At 28.3% G+C, this 18,008-nt stretch overlaps 3 protein-coding genes across 4 annotated transcripts; all 3 read left to right on the top strand.

The window, feature by feature from the left end:
- The first annotated feature begins 6,004 nt into the window (after window positions 1-6,004).
- On the top strand, window positions 6,005-8,991 carry LOC141534568 (uncharacterized). 2 transcript variants are annotated; one of them, XM_074253998.1, is made up of 3 exons: window positions 6,005-6,797; window positions 6,893-7,033; window positions 7,113-8,991. In XM_074253998.1, the coding sequence occupies exons 1-3, from the start codon at window positions 6,795-6,797 to the stop codon at window positions 7,155-7,157; spliced, it is 189 nt and encodes a 62-aa protein (XP_074110099.1). In that variant the 5' UTR covers window positions 6,005-6,794; the 3' UTR covers window positions 7,158-8,991. The 2 variants fall into 2 exon arrangements, with proteins under 2 accessions (XP_074110099.1, XP_074110098.1); XM_074253997.1 differs by having other exon boundaries at window positions 6,893-8,991.
- A 2,133-nt stretch (window positions 8,992-11,124) lies between these two features.
- Window positions 11,125-14,282, top strand: LOC141534546 (uncharacterized). Its single transcript, XM_074253941.1, has 6 exons — window positions 11,125-11,230; window positions 11,315-11,572; window positions 11,694-11,993; window positions 12,426-12,599; window positions 12,680-13,284; window positions 13,627-14,282. Exons 2-5 carry the CDS (start codon window positions 11,444-11,446, stop codon window positions 13,229-13,231), a joined length of 1,155 nt encoding a protein of 384 aa, XP_074110042.1. The 5' UTR covers window positions 11,125-11,230; window positions 11,315-11,443; the 3' UTR covers window positions 13,232-13,284; window positions 13,627-14,282.
- Window positions 14,283-14,407: 125 nt separating this feature from the next.
- LOC141534562 (uncharacterized) lies at window positions 14,408-15,797 on the top strand. The gene is made up of 2 exons (XM_074253988.1): window positions 14,408-15,425; window positions 15,539-15,797. The coding sequence occupies exon 1, from the start codon at window positions 14,412-14,414 to the stop codon at window positions 15,417-15,419; it is 1,008 nt and encodes a 335-aa protein (XP_074110089.1). The 5' UTR covers window positions 14,408-14,411; the 3' UTR covers window positions 15,420-15,425; window positions 15,539-15,797.
- The last annotated feature ends 2,211 nt before the right edge of the window (window positions 15,798-18,008 follow it).

Here is an 18,008-nt window from a genome sequence, read left to right as displayed (position 1 = left end):
GAGATATTTCAGGGATACATGGACATGCTTTTTGTTCCTGAATCATACCAGTGACACGTGTGCGATATTTTCTTTTATTAGGATACCAGCAATACTTTATGTTAGACTACTTTTCACTATTCTTTGAAAATTAGCTTACGATAAGATTAGAAATTAACCTCCTGTGACATTTAAAGCATATTTGAAAGAACCTTGAGCAAAATATTATTTTTTGTTTTACCTAGGAGTTTTGTTAATTGATATTTTGGTCAAAAAAAAAATTGAATTTTTGTGAGCTTACAAATATTTTTTGTCATTACAAACATACTTTGTCATTTTGAGCTTTCTGAGCTAAGAAAGTGACTGTTCTATACTTTTGAGCTCTGTGAGCCTTTAAAGCTCCCGGAATTTTAAATTTTGCGGGGTTGCCGTAAATCAGCTGCAGACTCCATTATAAAGCAGAAATAAAACCTTATAAAGTTTAGGGTAATTTTTCTGTTCGCCCGTTTTTCAAGAAATGCGCTAATCTGTAGACGCGCTGCCTCTAAAGCTCCTAAAACTATAAAAATTTGTAGGTTTGCACTAAATCAGCTGCGGATTTCACTAAGAGTCAAATATGACGCCTGATCAGGTTTTAATTAAATTTTAGGGTAGCTCTTTTTTTGAAAAACATGCCGCGTCTTGAACGCGCCGCTTCTACTGCTCCCAGAATTATATGAATTCATAGGCTTCTTCTGAATCTTCTGCAGAATCAACGAAGAGTCCAAGTTGAGACCTGAATAGGTTTTAGTTAATCTCCGGGTGCGCGCGTTTTTTAAGAAATTCGCCAGACCTTAGAGGCGCCGCCTTAAAAGCTCTTAGAACTCTAAAAATTCGCAGGCTTGCGCTAAATCAGCTGCAGACCCGACTTAGAATAAAAAATAAGGCTTGAATACGTATTCCATCATTTTCAGGCTTGACCATTTTTTTCAAAAACGCGCCAACCCGTAAATGCACTGCTTTTGAAAATCCGAGAACTTCGAAATTTCGTATGCATGCACTAAATCAACTTCGAAGTTTACTATATGTCAGAGTTAAGATCTGATGAGACTCTAATTAATTTTCAAATTAGCATAATTTTATGCGTGACGTACCGGGTCTTACAAATATTTTAAATTTATTTTTTTAGTTTTAGACTGACATTTGTCATATTCTAAGCTTTTTTTCTTACTTAAAATTAGAATTTTACTAGGGAATATAATCATAGGCCAGATGGTCCATAATTCCGTTCCTCTCGACAACGTCAGTAGCACAGATTAACATTTTGGCCTATTACGTACCTATTTCCTCTGAATGTTCCAGAAAAATTGTATTTATTGACCTGGGGATGCCCTTTGAACACTCGAGGATCGTGCTTGTCATCATAAACGTTTAGGCTTGTGGGTTTCAGTCCGTTCAATGTTTTTTATTCCCCGTATAGCACACATACCGCCATCTATTGATTTTTATAAAAAATTAGGTACGAATTTTACTCTTTTAGATTATAAGCCTTACCCAGTTTTTGCAATTAATCAGTAATTGCTGTTCCAAAGTTATTGAGAAAAAAACCATTCGGCAGCCGAAATGGAATTCAATTTCATTTACGTACAGAAAATAATATAATTTTGTTGTATTAATATATATATATATATATATATATATATATATATATATATATATATATATATATATATATGTTTATCCACGCTTGCTTATGCGGACTATTCTACATGTCAAGTACGGCTTTTGCAGACTTTCCAGGTTTATGCGGACTGTCCGCTCTAAGTTCAGGCATACAGTCTGGCTTTTGAAGACTGTCCGCATTAGATTTATGCATAAAGTCTGGTTTATGAAGACTTAGCGCGATCTTCTGGTCTACGACATCCACTCTTATATTATCTGTACTACACCCCACGTGATTATTCACGAAAACAGTCTATTTTTTTTTCTTGACTTGATATTGCATTTATAATTTTTATTTTGAGCTTTCAATGAATTTTATCTATAAAGTATAACTGTGAATGTCATCCATAAATATTTCCGACATAAATTTACCTTTCACTGAGTTAATATTTCTAAAGTGGAATTATATAGTTTATTGGTTTGCACAATTGAGACTGAAATTTCCAACGAATTAATTAGCCCATAAGTTAAATTATAAAAAAAAATTCATAAGAAATTTTCTTATCGAAAAAAATACGTAGCAAATAATGTTTGTCACTAACACTCAGTTATATCAATTAATTGAAATATTAGCTAATTGATTATAGGAATAATCGACTCATTGTAAAACATACGCGTGGGGTATTAAATTGATCTCATTGTAGTTGATCTGCTGATTACAGTTTCTCGGAAAATTTATAGTCTAAAAGGTATAACTAACTTGAATGAAAATCGCTAGCTTAGTTGTTATTCATAGAGTTTAGTTATGAATTAAAACATTAAATTACAATTATACATTTTTCCAAATACGGACAAAGAAAAATTATCATTTTAAACACTTATTAATATTATCCACGCAAATATGAGCTGACTTATGATTTTATGATGATTGATATGATATTCAATATGCATGTGCAGGTATCATAAGCATTTCGTGATCAAGGTGCGGATCTTTTTTTCTCATTGGATTTATTTGATCTAAAATATTCAAAACTAGAATAGAAATTTTCAGCTAATGAATAACATCTCGAATCGAGTAGAGAAAACAAATTGATTACAAATTATTGTATCATCGAAGTCAGCAAAAAGACATTTTTTTATTATAACATTCATTTCCATTACAAGTTAACGTCAAATTTATTGGTTAATTTTGTTTCTTAGAATGAAACAAATGTCTTGAGTTTTATATTTGACATCCTGTTATAATGGGCTGATAAATTTTTCTAGTTTACGGTTATATCTAACCGAAATGGAAATCTCCAACGTATTAGCAATGAGTCGTCAAATTTTATCAAAATGGAAAATTAAAAAAATTGATTACAAATTTTTCGATTGCCGAGGCAACTAAATTATGAATTTTTATCTACAATACTCACAGTTACAGAAAAATGATCTTAATTCAATAAAATTTTCTCACGAAAAGTTAATTTCTGTTCAAGACTACTTAGTTTTTGGAAGATACTCCGCTAAGTTATAAGATAAAAAAATAGTACTTATTAGGCGATTCCTATTGTCTAGACAAAGATTAAGGAATTTTTGAATAATGCATGGTGGATAATATCATGCAAATATCAGCGAATCGTTTTTAGTGATATTTTTCTTAACATAAAACTGCTGAAAAAACATCTATTACAAATTTTTGGATTGATAATCCAAGTAATTATCAACTTTCATATACAATCCTCAGTTATATTTTCAAGTCGAAATATCAGCTATTCACAGCTGATATTGAAGATTGTAAAAATAACAGGTGCCAAGTTATTCTAATGATATTCTGTAATGAATTAGGTGATAAGCGTTCTCAGTTAGTACTAATGTCACGTTACATTAGCCAATATGTGTATCCAACAGGAAACATTCAGTTAAGTTATAACGCCTAAAGTAAGGTTATAAAAAAATTCATCTTGAATTCTCTCATTGTAAGAGCACATTATAAAAATATTTTACTCATTAAACTCAGCTACTTGATGCTAATATCAACCATATAATTATCATTATATCATTATAAAATAAAACGTATGCTTGTGGCGTTATAATTAACATTTTGATATGAATCAGCCAGTTGGTACATTTAGGTAGTTATAAAATACATATATTTTTATCAATGATGAAAAATTAATATGAAGCATACTCGCAAAATCGGATTAATATTAAATTGGGAATATCAGATTCATTCCATCTTTTTCAGTCAAAATAAACAATAAATAATCATGGTATTTAATGGGATAAGGAAAATTTTCTAAATCTAAATATGCATGCATTACGTTTTTATGCTATTTTTCAATCCGTCATTTATCTTTTGGATTACATTATGATAGTAATCAAAAAAATATACAACATGATCATTAACTATATTCTATAATGAAAAATCAAAATTTTGATTCGAGCAAATGTTTCACTACAAACGTTTTCTAATTAATAGCAATACTATAGATTAAGACTTCTCACTTAATTCACATCAAGAAAATTTCTGAACTCAGTTCGAATTATTATAGTGTTATTCAGAAAAGGTCATTCTCTTTTTAGTCTATGAAACTTGATATCGATCTTGATCATTTTTAAAAAAATTTTACTTTCTGTAGCACATGAATCTCTCGTTAGTAATTAAGTTATTTTTTTAACTAAAAACATGAGCTGAATTCTAATTTATCAATCCTCTGTAATTCAAAAAACGAGAATAATTAAATATCTTTTTATTACACCTAATGTAAAATGAAAAACATAGTTACTCACAATTACAAATAAAACGCATGGGGTGTTAATTTTATTTTTATTTTCTATCAACGAGTTGGCCAAAAGATATCATGCTTTACTTTAAAGTAAATAATGATCATAATGGATACTAGAAAATTATTAGAAGTTCACAGCAAATAGCAAAATTGTTTTTCATCATAATATTGAATGCTCCATTTCCAGTCGAAGGATGATGAATAACATTTATTGATATCAAATAGTGATAAAATATATTTTATACAGAACTAATTTATTGCAAAAATTATGTTTGATAAAATGATTAGTCTAACAATATTATGATAGATTTGAATCGTGATTTATCAAGAACATCCGTGTCGAAGTACGATTATTCTATTGAAGCAAATTTTTAATTTGAAAGCTAACTTAGGAAACATAAATTGGTAACCTAAAATTTTACATCTTACGGTTAACAAAAACTAGTATCTATTATTTCCGTAGCCGCAACAGATTCAAACGAAGTCAAATTAATGATATCATTTGGAGACAAAATCACATGGTACAAAATATCTCCTGATCTAATTCAAGCTAACTATTGAATAATACCGTTATATTAATAATCGGAAATCAATATTCATTGATGTCATCGAATTATTTTAATATACAATCAGTAATTTAAAATTCTATATTAAAAATTGAAAAATTTCTTTGATAAATTTTATATTCTAATATTCACTTAAAAGACGTCGATATATTATTCAAATGAGTGATAATTTATTTTAGAAAATTATTTTTTGGTTCCAAGTTAAATTATCAGCATTATTATGATAATAATTAATCACTTAAGTAATAAAAATATTTTAATAACTTCTTATACTTTTATGATTATACGATCTAATATTAAATAAAATTATTTATAAATATGACTGTCAAGGCCACAATAGATGAAAATTTGTATGACGAGTGGCTAAAAATTCAATTTTAGAGTAAATCCGACTATTTGATCTCGATGTCTTATTGAATACAATTTTTTTAGTTTTTGATAAAATAGCTTATAAGTATTTATTGTTAATTTAATTTTTATTATTATTATTATTATTATTATTATTATTATTGTTATTATTGTTGCTATCTAACATGTTTAATAAACAGATTGAAAGCTTATTCAGATTATCAACAGTGCCAATGTCAATTTACAAACGATTTTATCTGAATTCTGAGTGATTACATGATTTTATTCAACTATTCATGCTGATATCACACTATTATCAATTCACAATAATCTTAGAAATCGAGATACTCATTAAGAACGGAGATGCAGTTATAAATTTTTATGAAAATTTCATCATGAAAGCATTGTCATTAAGTGATAGAGTGATAGTTTTTATTTTTTTTTCTAAATCAACAATTGAATGAATACTCTAGTCAATTTCTTATCTGCGTATTTTCTAAAGAAATTAAATAGTTTAATTGGAGTTTCCAATTCAATTCCAATAGTAACCTCAAACATACGCCTGGGGTGTAATAATTAGAATACATTGTCACATTTGACAAATATATGTCTTGCAGTTTTAGCAAACATTTAGCAACGCACTTATTTTTTGCATGTCCTTTCGTAAAAATGATATCAATTACAGTATTTTTGGACAATAAGCAATATATTTTGATCTGGCAATTATCGAAGGTCTTCAGATCTAAATCACCTGATCACTTAATTCCTGTAAATAAAAGTAAAGATGCATAAACTGACCAATAGTTTTAAAACACTTTGACACGTAACTTATGACATGGTAAGATTGATTATTAGAGCTTGATAATCATCAGCAAGTCAGATGTAAAAATCAATCTAAATGACAATATCATATTTTCTAGATTTTGTTATTTCCTTTTATTTATCATGAATTTATTCCGCTTTTGACGAAACCCCGATAGAGGTCGGGTAGAGTAAAAAGTTACTTTTACAATGTAAATTTTAAAACTTTATCTATATTCTCAAGTAATGACTATAAAAACAGTGTTGATATCCAAAAAAATTGATTAAAATATATCTAAATATATTAATTTGTCCGAGGACGAATAATAAAGTAAAGTAAAATGTTTGTTAAACGTTTCATACATACTAATAACTATGTGAAATTTGACTGGTAACTTTGGAAAAGTTACAGTAAACTTCTAAGCAATTTTCTGTAGAAGAAAAGTTAACTTAATTTATTGCACTTATTACTTTTCTGAACTCTTCGGTTTGGCGATCATACCACTAACATTTGTATAGAATTTTTCCACTGGCCAATATCAAAATGTACGCTGCATTGATTTGTTATTTGGAGGTTAAATTGTGAAAATCATTCCTCTAGCTTGTAATTTCATTGACCGTTTTACCTAGAAATTATCCTTCGCTTAAAATATAATTGGTCAATAAAATTATAAATTTATTCTCTGATAAAATGGTAAGTTGATTACAAACTTCTTTCAAATACCATTTCGAAAAAAAAAATTTTTTAGTTTATTCAATGTCGTCATTTATCGAAAATTTTTTTTAAAGGCTGCTCGAATGTTTGATTTCAAAGGATTAAGAGAATGTTTGATCGACGAAATAACGAATAACTTGGAATGGGATGAATCTGAAGAAAGTGATGGTGAATTATCATTTAATTTGCAAGATTCTCATGATACAAGTAATTTAGTGAGTCAAAAGGAAAACTATTCAAAGATTTTTGCAGTGAACGAAGATGTTAATGTCAGTGGTGATGATTTTTATATAGGACGAGATAATTCAACAAGATGGAACAAAATATTGCGAGAATTAAGGAATTGTGAGCGTTCAAAATCTATGTCACAAACAGCTGGTCCATCAAATAAATCATTACAAGCCAAAAGCGTAGAAGATTGTTTTAATCTATTTGTTGATTATGAAAGTCTTGAAATAATTGTTCACAATACAAATTTATACATCGTAAGTATTCGTCATCAATATAGCCGAGAAAGAGATTGTCAAGAGACAAAGATTGATGAAATCCAAACACTTATCGGTTTAATTCTGTTGATCAGCTTATTAAAAGCAAAGAATGAAAATTTAGACGAATTATGGGAACACGCTGGACTGGGTGTTGATATATTTCGGTTATCAATGAATCTCAACCGTTTTAAATTTTTGTTACGGTGCTTACGATTTAATTCAGAAAATAATGAATCTCAAACTAAAAAAAAAGATTGTCTTGCTCCAATAAAAATGTATTTGATTTGTTCACATCTAATTGTTGGAGTAATTTCAGGGTGAGTTCCGATGTAATATTATATGAACAAATTGTTGAGTATAAAGGTGTCGGACCGTCCCTCATGACTATTAATAAAAATTCACCACGTATTGGTCTAAAAATTTACACACTGGTCGACAGCTGCTTTAATTATATATTGAATATGAAAATCGTTGTCAATAAACGAAAAAGACAGGATTTTGCTTATCCTAACAGTACTGGTAAATATATAAAACAGATAATGGAAAAATGCAAATGTAATGTCTTTCTAATGGATAATTTGGCAAGTTTTGACGTCATGAATAATCTTGTAGAAGATAATATCTCTGCGACTGGTGAATTAAATGGTCATGAACCTGAAATTCCGACAGAACTTTTGAGTGCTTCTGGTTCAAAACAAGCCAGATCTTTTTGTTGTTATCAAAATAATCTCGCGCTGACATCTTGTTTTGATAACGAAAAGCAAAATAGGATATTTATTTCAACTTTGTATAATGTGGAAGCTCTTAATATGCATTATAATATATTAATTGAAGATGATTACATCAATAGTGTTCACGCTACAGAACGATTGAAAAAAATTTTCCTTGAAAATTCGATTTCAAGAAAAACACGCCGATTTTCTCTAAGAATATGGTTTCATTTGATTGATGTAGCAATTTTGAACAGTTTTATCATATTCTCTATCAATAATAAATTAGAAATTTCACGCAGAGATTTTGTAAAACGATTAGGATTATCCCTTGTTATTAAAGCTATTGAAGGGAGAGCAAAAAATCGATATTTACCTCGTCAGTTACGAGAGGATGCTGCAAAATTTTCTTCATCAGAAACTTTCGTTGTTAAACCAGCAGATAGTGATAATAAGCCAAAACGCTGTTCTATTTGCCCTAGATTAAAAGATATTAAAATTCGTACTTTTTGTCATTCTTGTAAATTGGCTATGTGTAAGAAACATATGTTATCAGTTTGCGAGAAATGTTGGAATCTGGAAAATGATGAATAATAACACCAATGCTTTTAAAGCCATTAATACTTGTATTATTCTAACAGAGACTCTATTATTTCAATTCTCTCGCATTTTTGAGTCAATTATTTGTTCAATTATCATATTTATTTATATAACATAACTTTGTAAGAAATACCTAATAACGAAGTATCGTATAATTTAGTGGTTAAAATACTTAATTAAAATTTTCAGGAATAAAATATTCTCTTAGCTTGTAATATCCATATTGACGTATTTTTTTCTTCGAGTGTTAATTAATTAATTGGTTTGTTAAAAAATTATACTTGATTCTAAGATTATTCTATATAGTTTTGGAAAAATTATTCTAAAATCGTAATTGAATGTAAATAAATCACGTTATAGTAATTAATATAAAATAACAGTTATTAGATCTAGTTCTAAATTTACAAAAAGAATATAATCTTATATATTATATATAATATAATCACAATGTGAATGAAAATTTTTCAAAAGTTTCCTCAATGCTAAAGGTATTTTATTAGTGTTATCTCAATTTATTGACTGGAATCTCATAAACTCAAATGGAATTCAATCTATGAAATTTAACTATTTCCGCAAAAAAATTGTATTATGATTGCACCGAATAATAAATAATTACAATTACTTTCTCATTGTGAAAAGTTTTATCCTATGATTAACGAATAATAGGGTTAACCTATACGTTATTCAAAGTAACTCAAATATTATAACGAATATATATAAATATATATGAGAATATATAGACAAACTTGCTGTTTGAAAAAATTCTCTTTCAATTTTTTTCTGTCACAGAAACTTTTGTAAATCGTTTATTGAAATGAAAATGAAAATTTTTTTGTAATATTACAATCTACTATATTCAACGAGAAACATTGTGTAAGATTTCTGCTAATTAAGTTTGAAAATAACACGATCATTCGTCCAAAAAGCTATCTGTTAAAGTAGAATGCATTTCACATTTGATACATATTAACGTTAAAATTACACAAACATTAAGCTAAACCCTAATTTGAAACACCTATTGAAAAATATTAAAAATCATGAAATTATTTTTCATTATTATCAATTTCTTTTTACGTAAATAAAGACGAACAGTTTCAATACAGTAAGTACATTTTGATAACTGATTTTAGTTATCAAGTAAAAAAGATACACATTAAAATAATTTGTTTACCCTGTAGCCTTTATCTACGTGATAATAAGTTGAGAAATAAAGTATAAGCTATCGAGACAGTAGATATAGAAATTTTGCTCCAATTCCTAATTAACTCTGGTATATTTTGATTTTGATAATAAAATTACATTTATAATTTTTACAATTTAATGAAATTGATTTAAATAATTTTTTTCACAAAACTTTTATACAATAATAAAAGGTATCTCAGAAATTTAGCAAGTTTCTTCGTACTATTAGTTGCTCTGAACAAATATTTTCCTGTAAATTTATAAGTAGTCATGTCTCAATATAGGCTCCCGTTCTTAAATAAATATATAACTATAATTGTGTATAAATAAATACTACATTTTGATAATTTATTTTTAATTCTAAGCAAATGAACAGAAATTGATATGCTAATTCAAATTTATTTCCCGCGTTAGAACGATGAAATCTATGCGACTAATAAATATTCGTATTAGAAATATTATAAATATTGACATTTAACCAGGAAAAAGTTGCTAGCATTATTGCTTTTATAAGTAAATTATAAATAAATATGATTTTGCTGAGATTCAAAACTACGGCTGAATTCTGCAGCAGAGACATCTACCGTATGTTTGATGGTCAAAATAGAAAAAAAAAAAGACCACTCTAACCTGGCTCACAAGAAACATAGTTAAAGAAAAAAATATATGGATAGATTACAAGTGTCAGTGATTGTGTCTTGGTTAAATTAGAAATTAATCCGTTTTTTTAAATCTACAATGATGATTTAATTATAGAAACAAGTTTATAGTTATTAATACCTATTTTGTATTAAAAGGATCGATAGAAGTTATTTTTGTAAGTATGTAAAGGATTTACTACAGATAATTGAGAAAAATCAATATTAAATTGAAAACTTGCCATGAAGTTGGACGATAAGCTTGAAACTTTCGTGGTTCAATTGTGATGATGGACATCCAATATTTGATTAATTATTTTCTTAGTAAAATATATGTTGGATGTTGTAAATATTTAATCGATCAACTTTTTTTTATTGCAGATTATTATTGTCTAATGCATACAAGCAAAATGTTGACCTTTAATGTGCCGTTCGTACGAATAAAACGACTTAATGACAAAATGTTGTCAAAGAAGTCAAATAAAAAGAAAAAAAAGTGGTTCTGAAATTATCAAAAATTCATTAAATCCGGATTTTCTTTGTAAATCGCAGATGCCTATAGTTTTGCTTGAACGTTTCGATAGAAACCTAAAATCTACAATGTTTACTGGAAATGAAAATGTCCGATCGATCTTAAGAAGAGAACATTCACCCGGAGATCCAAAATGTGATTTCAGGCAGAAAAAAACAGAAAAAATTTTCAAGATGATAATGATCCTGAATTTGTTGAAAAACTCCATTTAAACGATCAAAATTTCCAGTCAGAATCAAACCTAAGTCAATGTTATATAAAGGTTTGTATTATCTTTGATTATTATCTGATCAATTTGTTGATACTATAATAAACTTCACTGTAATGACATTTTACAAATTTTAAGGTTGTAAATCGTACAGTTGACGATTCAGCGTTATTCGAACCTCTATGTACAAAACTTTCTTCAAGCATTCTAAACATTTCTATCACTGAGCAGACTAAAAGTGATATTAGTCAAGATTCCGTTTTGAATATGGCAAATACAATACCGAAAATGATCATTGATTTGGATAATGAAGAACAAAGACAAAACATCTCGATTATCAAAAATTCTGAACTTGATAAAAGTGTAAGCTTAAACGATATGCCTCAAAATAATGAGGTTAGTTATTTTCTATTTATAGATTTAATAAATTTTTTTGGATTAAGTCATTCAAATTTAGTAATTTGCCGTACAATAAACTAACTTTTATTTCACTAAAAATTGTATCAATACTTTATAGATGATGGCAGCGCTTGTTGATGGTCTAGATGATCAAAATTTGCAAAGTAGTGAAGTAGTCCATAACATCGTAAATAATACCAATTATAATCTACAATCAAATGGCCAGATAACAATCGACTGTACTTCTGATATGAATGATATTAAGACTGATCAAGTCTTAGATAACTCGTCATTATGTGATGCATTATTCAATCCTAGTATAAATCCAAATATTCAAGTAGAAAATCAGGATATCAAAATTAAATATAAATCTGATAAAGAAGTTGATAATTTAAATAAAGTTCTACAACCGAATGAGGTTTGTGATAGCTCAAATATATTATGGACGCCTAGTTCAAGAGTTTATTATAATTATTCATATTCTGTTGCTACTTTTATATTTAGTGTATAATTTCATCTTTAATTTTTTTTTATTCACGTAGTTTTAGCATTAGCTTGGTCTAATTTTTGCCCGAAATCTTTTTATTGTAATATCGACACGAATGCCTGATAATCCATAATTCTTGAAGTTATCATAATTAAGTATTCATCACTAATGAATAATGTGTTCTATGCTGTTTAAAATATTTTAAGACTCTTGAGTTCAGAATTTAGTATTTACAATAATTCCGATTTGATATGTTTTCCATATGTTTACTCCAATAATATTTAACAAAAAAACGGCTCATTAGCTTATGCAAACCAATATCACGATCATTTGTCGTATAAAGTTTACTTTTTCTTTTTACAGAATAATTTTGATCGTATTTTTCAAAAAGAATTTAATTTTGAAGTTAACAACAATTATTTATCTGCACAGTTCACTTCTCCGGAAGATGAATTAATAGATGCAGTTATAATTCCCATTATTGATGAAGCAAACTATGACGATTCAGATTTGTCTCAATATAACTCCAATTATGAGGTAGTGTACTTTAAGTGGTTAGCATGTATGAATTACTAAGATATAACTTATTATATTTGTTACTTTTTAATATATCACAGATTTCTGATCAATTGGAGAGTATTCTGTCGTCACAATTGAACAGTGAAACTGTCGAAATTATACGAGATTCTAGCATCAACGTTATTGATGATAATCAGAATTTATCGATTCCACAGTTAGAACACCACCCTAATGAATATAACTCAGATAATATCAATTCAGTTTTATCGGGATATAACGTGACTGATAAAAACTCGAGTGATGTTGATTATGACCCTAAAAAAATAACGCATTCCTCGACTATGGCAGATGATTCAACTGAAATCACTGGATTACCAGCAACTTTCAATAATAAAAGTATTGGATTCGAAGATAAACTGACAAATTCATCGCCGTGTGCTTCAAGTACACAAAATATAATAATAAGTAATTCATCATCTATTAAGATACCTCTTCCGTCAAAAGGATCTTGTGATAACTCGAAATTAAATGCAGAAAGTATTTTTATCACTAACAAAGAAACTGGTGACGTTCTGCACAAGCCACGGTGGAAAAAAATATTTTTGTATTTACTGTCACAAATTAGTAATCAAGTTACCTCGCCATATTGAAACGGTCCATAAAGATCTCGAAGAGGCACAACAACTTAAGAATACTCCAAAAGGTTAGTAGTAATTATAAATAGAATTTTATTAAATACCAAGATTTATTTTTTCTATCATAACTCCTAAAATTCTTTTTATAATAGTTGAAAAGTAATTCTTGAAGATATTTTTATCTTATTTCTTATATATTGGCTATTTAACTCAAAACAGATTTCAATTGTCTGAGTCTTACAGCTTTTTAAAATCTTTACTCATGATGTGTTTATGATTATGCATAAGATTATCTTAACTGTGATTATTACCATGATATTAAATCAAAATTAACTATATATACCGTTATTTTTTAAATGAAACCCGTAAAAATTGTTCTGCAGTCATAAACACTCTAATTATTTTTGCAGGTACAAAAGAAAGGAAGAAATTAATAGAAATTTATCGAGATAACGGACGTGCGATGCATAACACCCACCCTGATTATAATACTGGACTTCTTCTAGTCAGTCGTCGTCCAAAATTAGATAACAAACCTGCAAATGACTATACAACTTGTCCTAAGTGTCTTAAAACTGTAACTAAAGCTAATTCGTACAAGCATTATGCAGTTTGTATAAACGCAAAAACAAATGGATCACAATCGTATAAATTTCTTGGTCGCTACGTAGAAGGACGTATTCATGCTACAGCAAGTGATACGCTGAGTCTCGTTATATTTCCGGTTTTTCATGAAGACGTAATTGTACGGTTAATCAGATATGATTGGCTTGTCATTTTATACGGTAATAAATTGTGTATAAAATATACACCACATTACCAGCATAACATGATACGAGCCAGATTACGATTGGTGGGTCGCTTATTATTTGCAGCTAAACAAATAAATTCACAAGTAGAGGATCTTGCCTCACTTCTTGCACCAGAATATATTGACACTATAGTGAAAGCAATTGAAATAGTCGCAAGAATAAACCGAATGGAGAATAATTGCGGCGCACCTTCTTCAGCCTTAAATCTAGTTACTTATTTAAAACATATAAGAAAAATTTACGAGAGTGAATTGGCAAAAAAATGATAAAGATGGCTTAGATAGAGTTATAAGATTTAAGAAAGTTTATAAAAATGAAGTACCAGATTCTATTAATAAAATTGCCATGGAGGGTCAAAGTAAAATTAAGAGACAAAAATAGTTATGCTACCAATGACTGAAGATATTGGACGACTGATTTATTATTTGAAAACTGAACGTAAAAGATGTTTTAAAATTTTAGAAAAATCATTTAATTTACTAGAATGGCTGAATGGGTTGAAGCTGGTTTCCGCTTTTCTTTTAGTATTTAATCGTAGAAGAGTTGGAGATATACAAAATATTCTTATTAGTGATTTTAGTCGTATCGAGTGCATTGATAAAAAAAAAGATCTCGAAGAGTTTAATTTGTTAGATGAAAGTGGTAAAAAAATTGCTCAGAAATTTTTTAGAGTTGCGATCAGAGGAAAAAAAAATCGTACTGTTGCTGTAATTGCTGGTGGAGATATAATAAAAGAAATTGGTTTATTGATTCGGCATCGAATAAGTGCAAATGTACCTCCCAGAAATGAGTACTTATTCGGATTACCAAATAATGTTGATGATCGTATCAGAGTAGTTAATATTTGCAAGGAAATGAGATTATATTCGGTCGCTTGTGGAGCTGAGAAACCAGAATTACTCCGAGGAACTGGTCTTCGTAAGCATGTTGCTACTAAATGTATGGAATTAGAGTTGAATGATAAGGCCCTTGGTGATGTCATGAATCATATGGGTCATTCCGAAAAAATCCACCGTGATTTTTACCAACAACCGACTAAGTCTAAAACAATTGTTCAAGTAGCAAAAGTTCTGGAAGCAGTTCAAGGTCCTATTGATGATGATGAAGAAGAAGGAGATGATGATCTTATCGATGACGTTAGTGACTATATTGTTATCTCAGACAAAGTAAATGAAGATGATTTAGATGAAAATCCTAGGGAATCTTCTGCTTATTCTCCAAAACCTGGCTGCTTGCATGAAATAAAAGCAATTGGAGACGATAAAAATATTATTGATTCACAACTGTCACCTATAAGAAATATGGAATTCGATGAAAATTCTGAGCTCAGTAATTCTCCAGTAGTACGTATGACAGCTGATTTCAAAGTTGGAAAAAGAACGGGCAGTTAACTCCTGGTACAGTAGATAATATGATTTCTATTCAAGTTATAATGTTTAAGATTTTGCTATCATGATAGGTTTCAAACTGTTCTTTTTTAATGTAAATTTAAAAATCGTTCAATTTCCAGGTAAAGTTCAACGCAAACGATGGACTTCTAACGAACTTAACATTGTATCTTCGGCGTTTCGGCAATATTTGCATGCTGGTACTTTACCTCCGTTAAATGAAATTGACGATCTTCAAGAAAAATATCCATGTTTGCAAAATCGCTCAAGACAATCAATTAAAACCTGGGTATCAAATCAATTTAAGTCTCAGATAAAATCTACGACCAAACTTAAAGTAATCAACAACCAACCTGTGAAATTTAATCTTACGAAAATTGTCCAAAAGATAATAATAACGCACCACAAGTAGCATAATTTTTCTATTTTATAGTTGAATTGTGTTGTCAATGATAATCATCCTTAAAGCTGGGGATAAAAATGATGCATTAAGAGATAACTTTTTATTTATGATTTCTATTTAAGTGTTATAATAATGTTTTCTATCGGCTTTTAAAGTTAATGTAACTTTTATAAGATTGCCAAAATAAGATTATTTAATTTTCTGTTATTTGCTCAGAGTATTATTAGAACTTAAAATATTAATATTTGTTATAAAAAAATTTGTACTCATGTTGAAAAAATAAAAACGATATGTATGAGGATGAAACGTAAAAATTGGCCATTTTTATAGAAAAATAGTTAATATCAGTATTTAGAGGGCTAAAAATAAATATATGGAATAATTTTTGCAATTACATGCTCTACTTTCTCTTGTAGACAAATTTAAGCTTATGATTCGTCCCAAAATAATAACTCAAATTTTAAGTATTCATTAGAAAAGTGAATTTTGTTAAAAATACCGTGTGATTTTTTTTTATATTCCTCAAATTTTCATACAGAATTATGAGTGCTCGTTAAACTATATACGAATTCGTGAATAAAAACTAATTTTCCATCGAAGAGTAGACAATTAAAATTTTAATATCTCTGAGGGTAAAATTTGATTGATTTTGTCCCAAGGTAAAATTCCAAAAATTTGTATTTTATTGGATAGTAACACTCAAGTAGAAAAATTTGGATTTAGAATTAACTTGAACAGTAAGATGATTGTTGGAACTGATAAGGACGTTTGAGCTGCAAAAGGTTGTTTTAATATTTATCCCACATTTTTATGTACAATATACAATGTATTTCTGGAATAGAATTTATGATATCAGGACCTCGTTTATATTATTTATAAAACATCGTTATGGATCATATGATATGAGAAGCATTCTAAAATGTATATACTTATAGTACATACAAACTTTTCCATATATCTTGCATGGTTTTTATAGACTTTTTTATCATATGTATAACACCCCACGTGATAGTACGTTTGTTTCATTTATAAACAAGTTATGTATTTTCGTTACTAGTTGATAAACTAAAGGAAAAAAAAAACAAATCCGAAACAATTTATTTAGATCAGTATTGAGCAACGACTCAGTTATTAAAAATAATTACGATTTTCGTTTTCATAAATCATGATTTTTAGACAAATAACATATTATTTATCAATTCGTACCTGTTCTATAATTAAGTTCTACTTGAGAATACTGTTAAAATAGGAAATGTCAACATATCTTTATCCTGTATAATAATAACTCAGATTAATATTTTATTTTTTCTATCAACTGACGGCGTGATTTAGCGTCAGCAAAAAGTCGGATTCCTAATTTAATCTTAAAAGAAAAACGTAGTATAACCGAAATATTTATTTTTGTTTCACTAAAAATTTATTTAAACTACGACAATTTTATCGTGGATCAAGACAATCAATTTCCTTATTAAATCTATAAAAGAGAACGTATTGCTTTCAAGTGTTCGCTGGAAAAACAAAAAAAGAACATAACTTTAACTTATCGCTTATAATGGATGCAAAAATGATCTTTTTCTTTTAATCTTAATAACACAATGTGTACTCATATGTCACCGTAATAACTAAAGGTGACTGAAATTTATTAACGACCAGAAAAACTAGTTTATTTCAACCGTCAATCGCGAAAAATAGATTCGATTAATTTGATAATTTCAAATTACCGGAATTTATTATATAATGCACAGTGACGTGAGAATAAGTAACTTTTTGTTACGGTTGGATTCCAACAGGACGATTTTTTTATTGAAATTTATTGTTCCTTTCGAACAGCCGAAACGTTCTATAAAAATATTCTCATATAATAGAATTAAGTACCATACATAAAATTAGTACGGAAAGTAATATATTTTTAAGATTCTATGTATGTTCTATGAAAACATATATTTAGAATTTGTAGACATTTTTGTAAAAGATGTTACAAAATGAACATATAGAATTCTTAAATACACAGTACAAATTTGCTTTTCATATGAAGCGTATAACCATATCGTTCAAAAGGAGCAAACTGTGTTGAATTGTAATGGAAAGATTAGGAATTACTAGAACGATGATTTCTAATCGACTTCATTCTTTCTGTTAGATCTACTGTATCAATTACATCTATCTTCATACACTATGGCTTATGCAGA

The sequence above is a fragment of the Cotesia typhae genome, unplaced genomic scaffold (assembly GCF_013202065.1).
Source record: "Cotesia typhae breed Kobodo isofemale line unplaced genomic scaffold, CoteBio_Ctyphae scaffold_13, whole genome shotgun sequence".
Classification (NCBI taxonomy): Eukaryota; Metazoa; Arthropoda; class Insecta; order Hymenoptera; family Braconidae; genus Cotesia; species Cotesia typhae.
The sequence above is the reverse complement of the archived record's forward strand: the minus strand, read 5'-3'. Positions and strand labels throughout refer to the sequence as shown.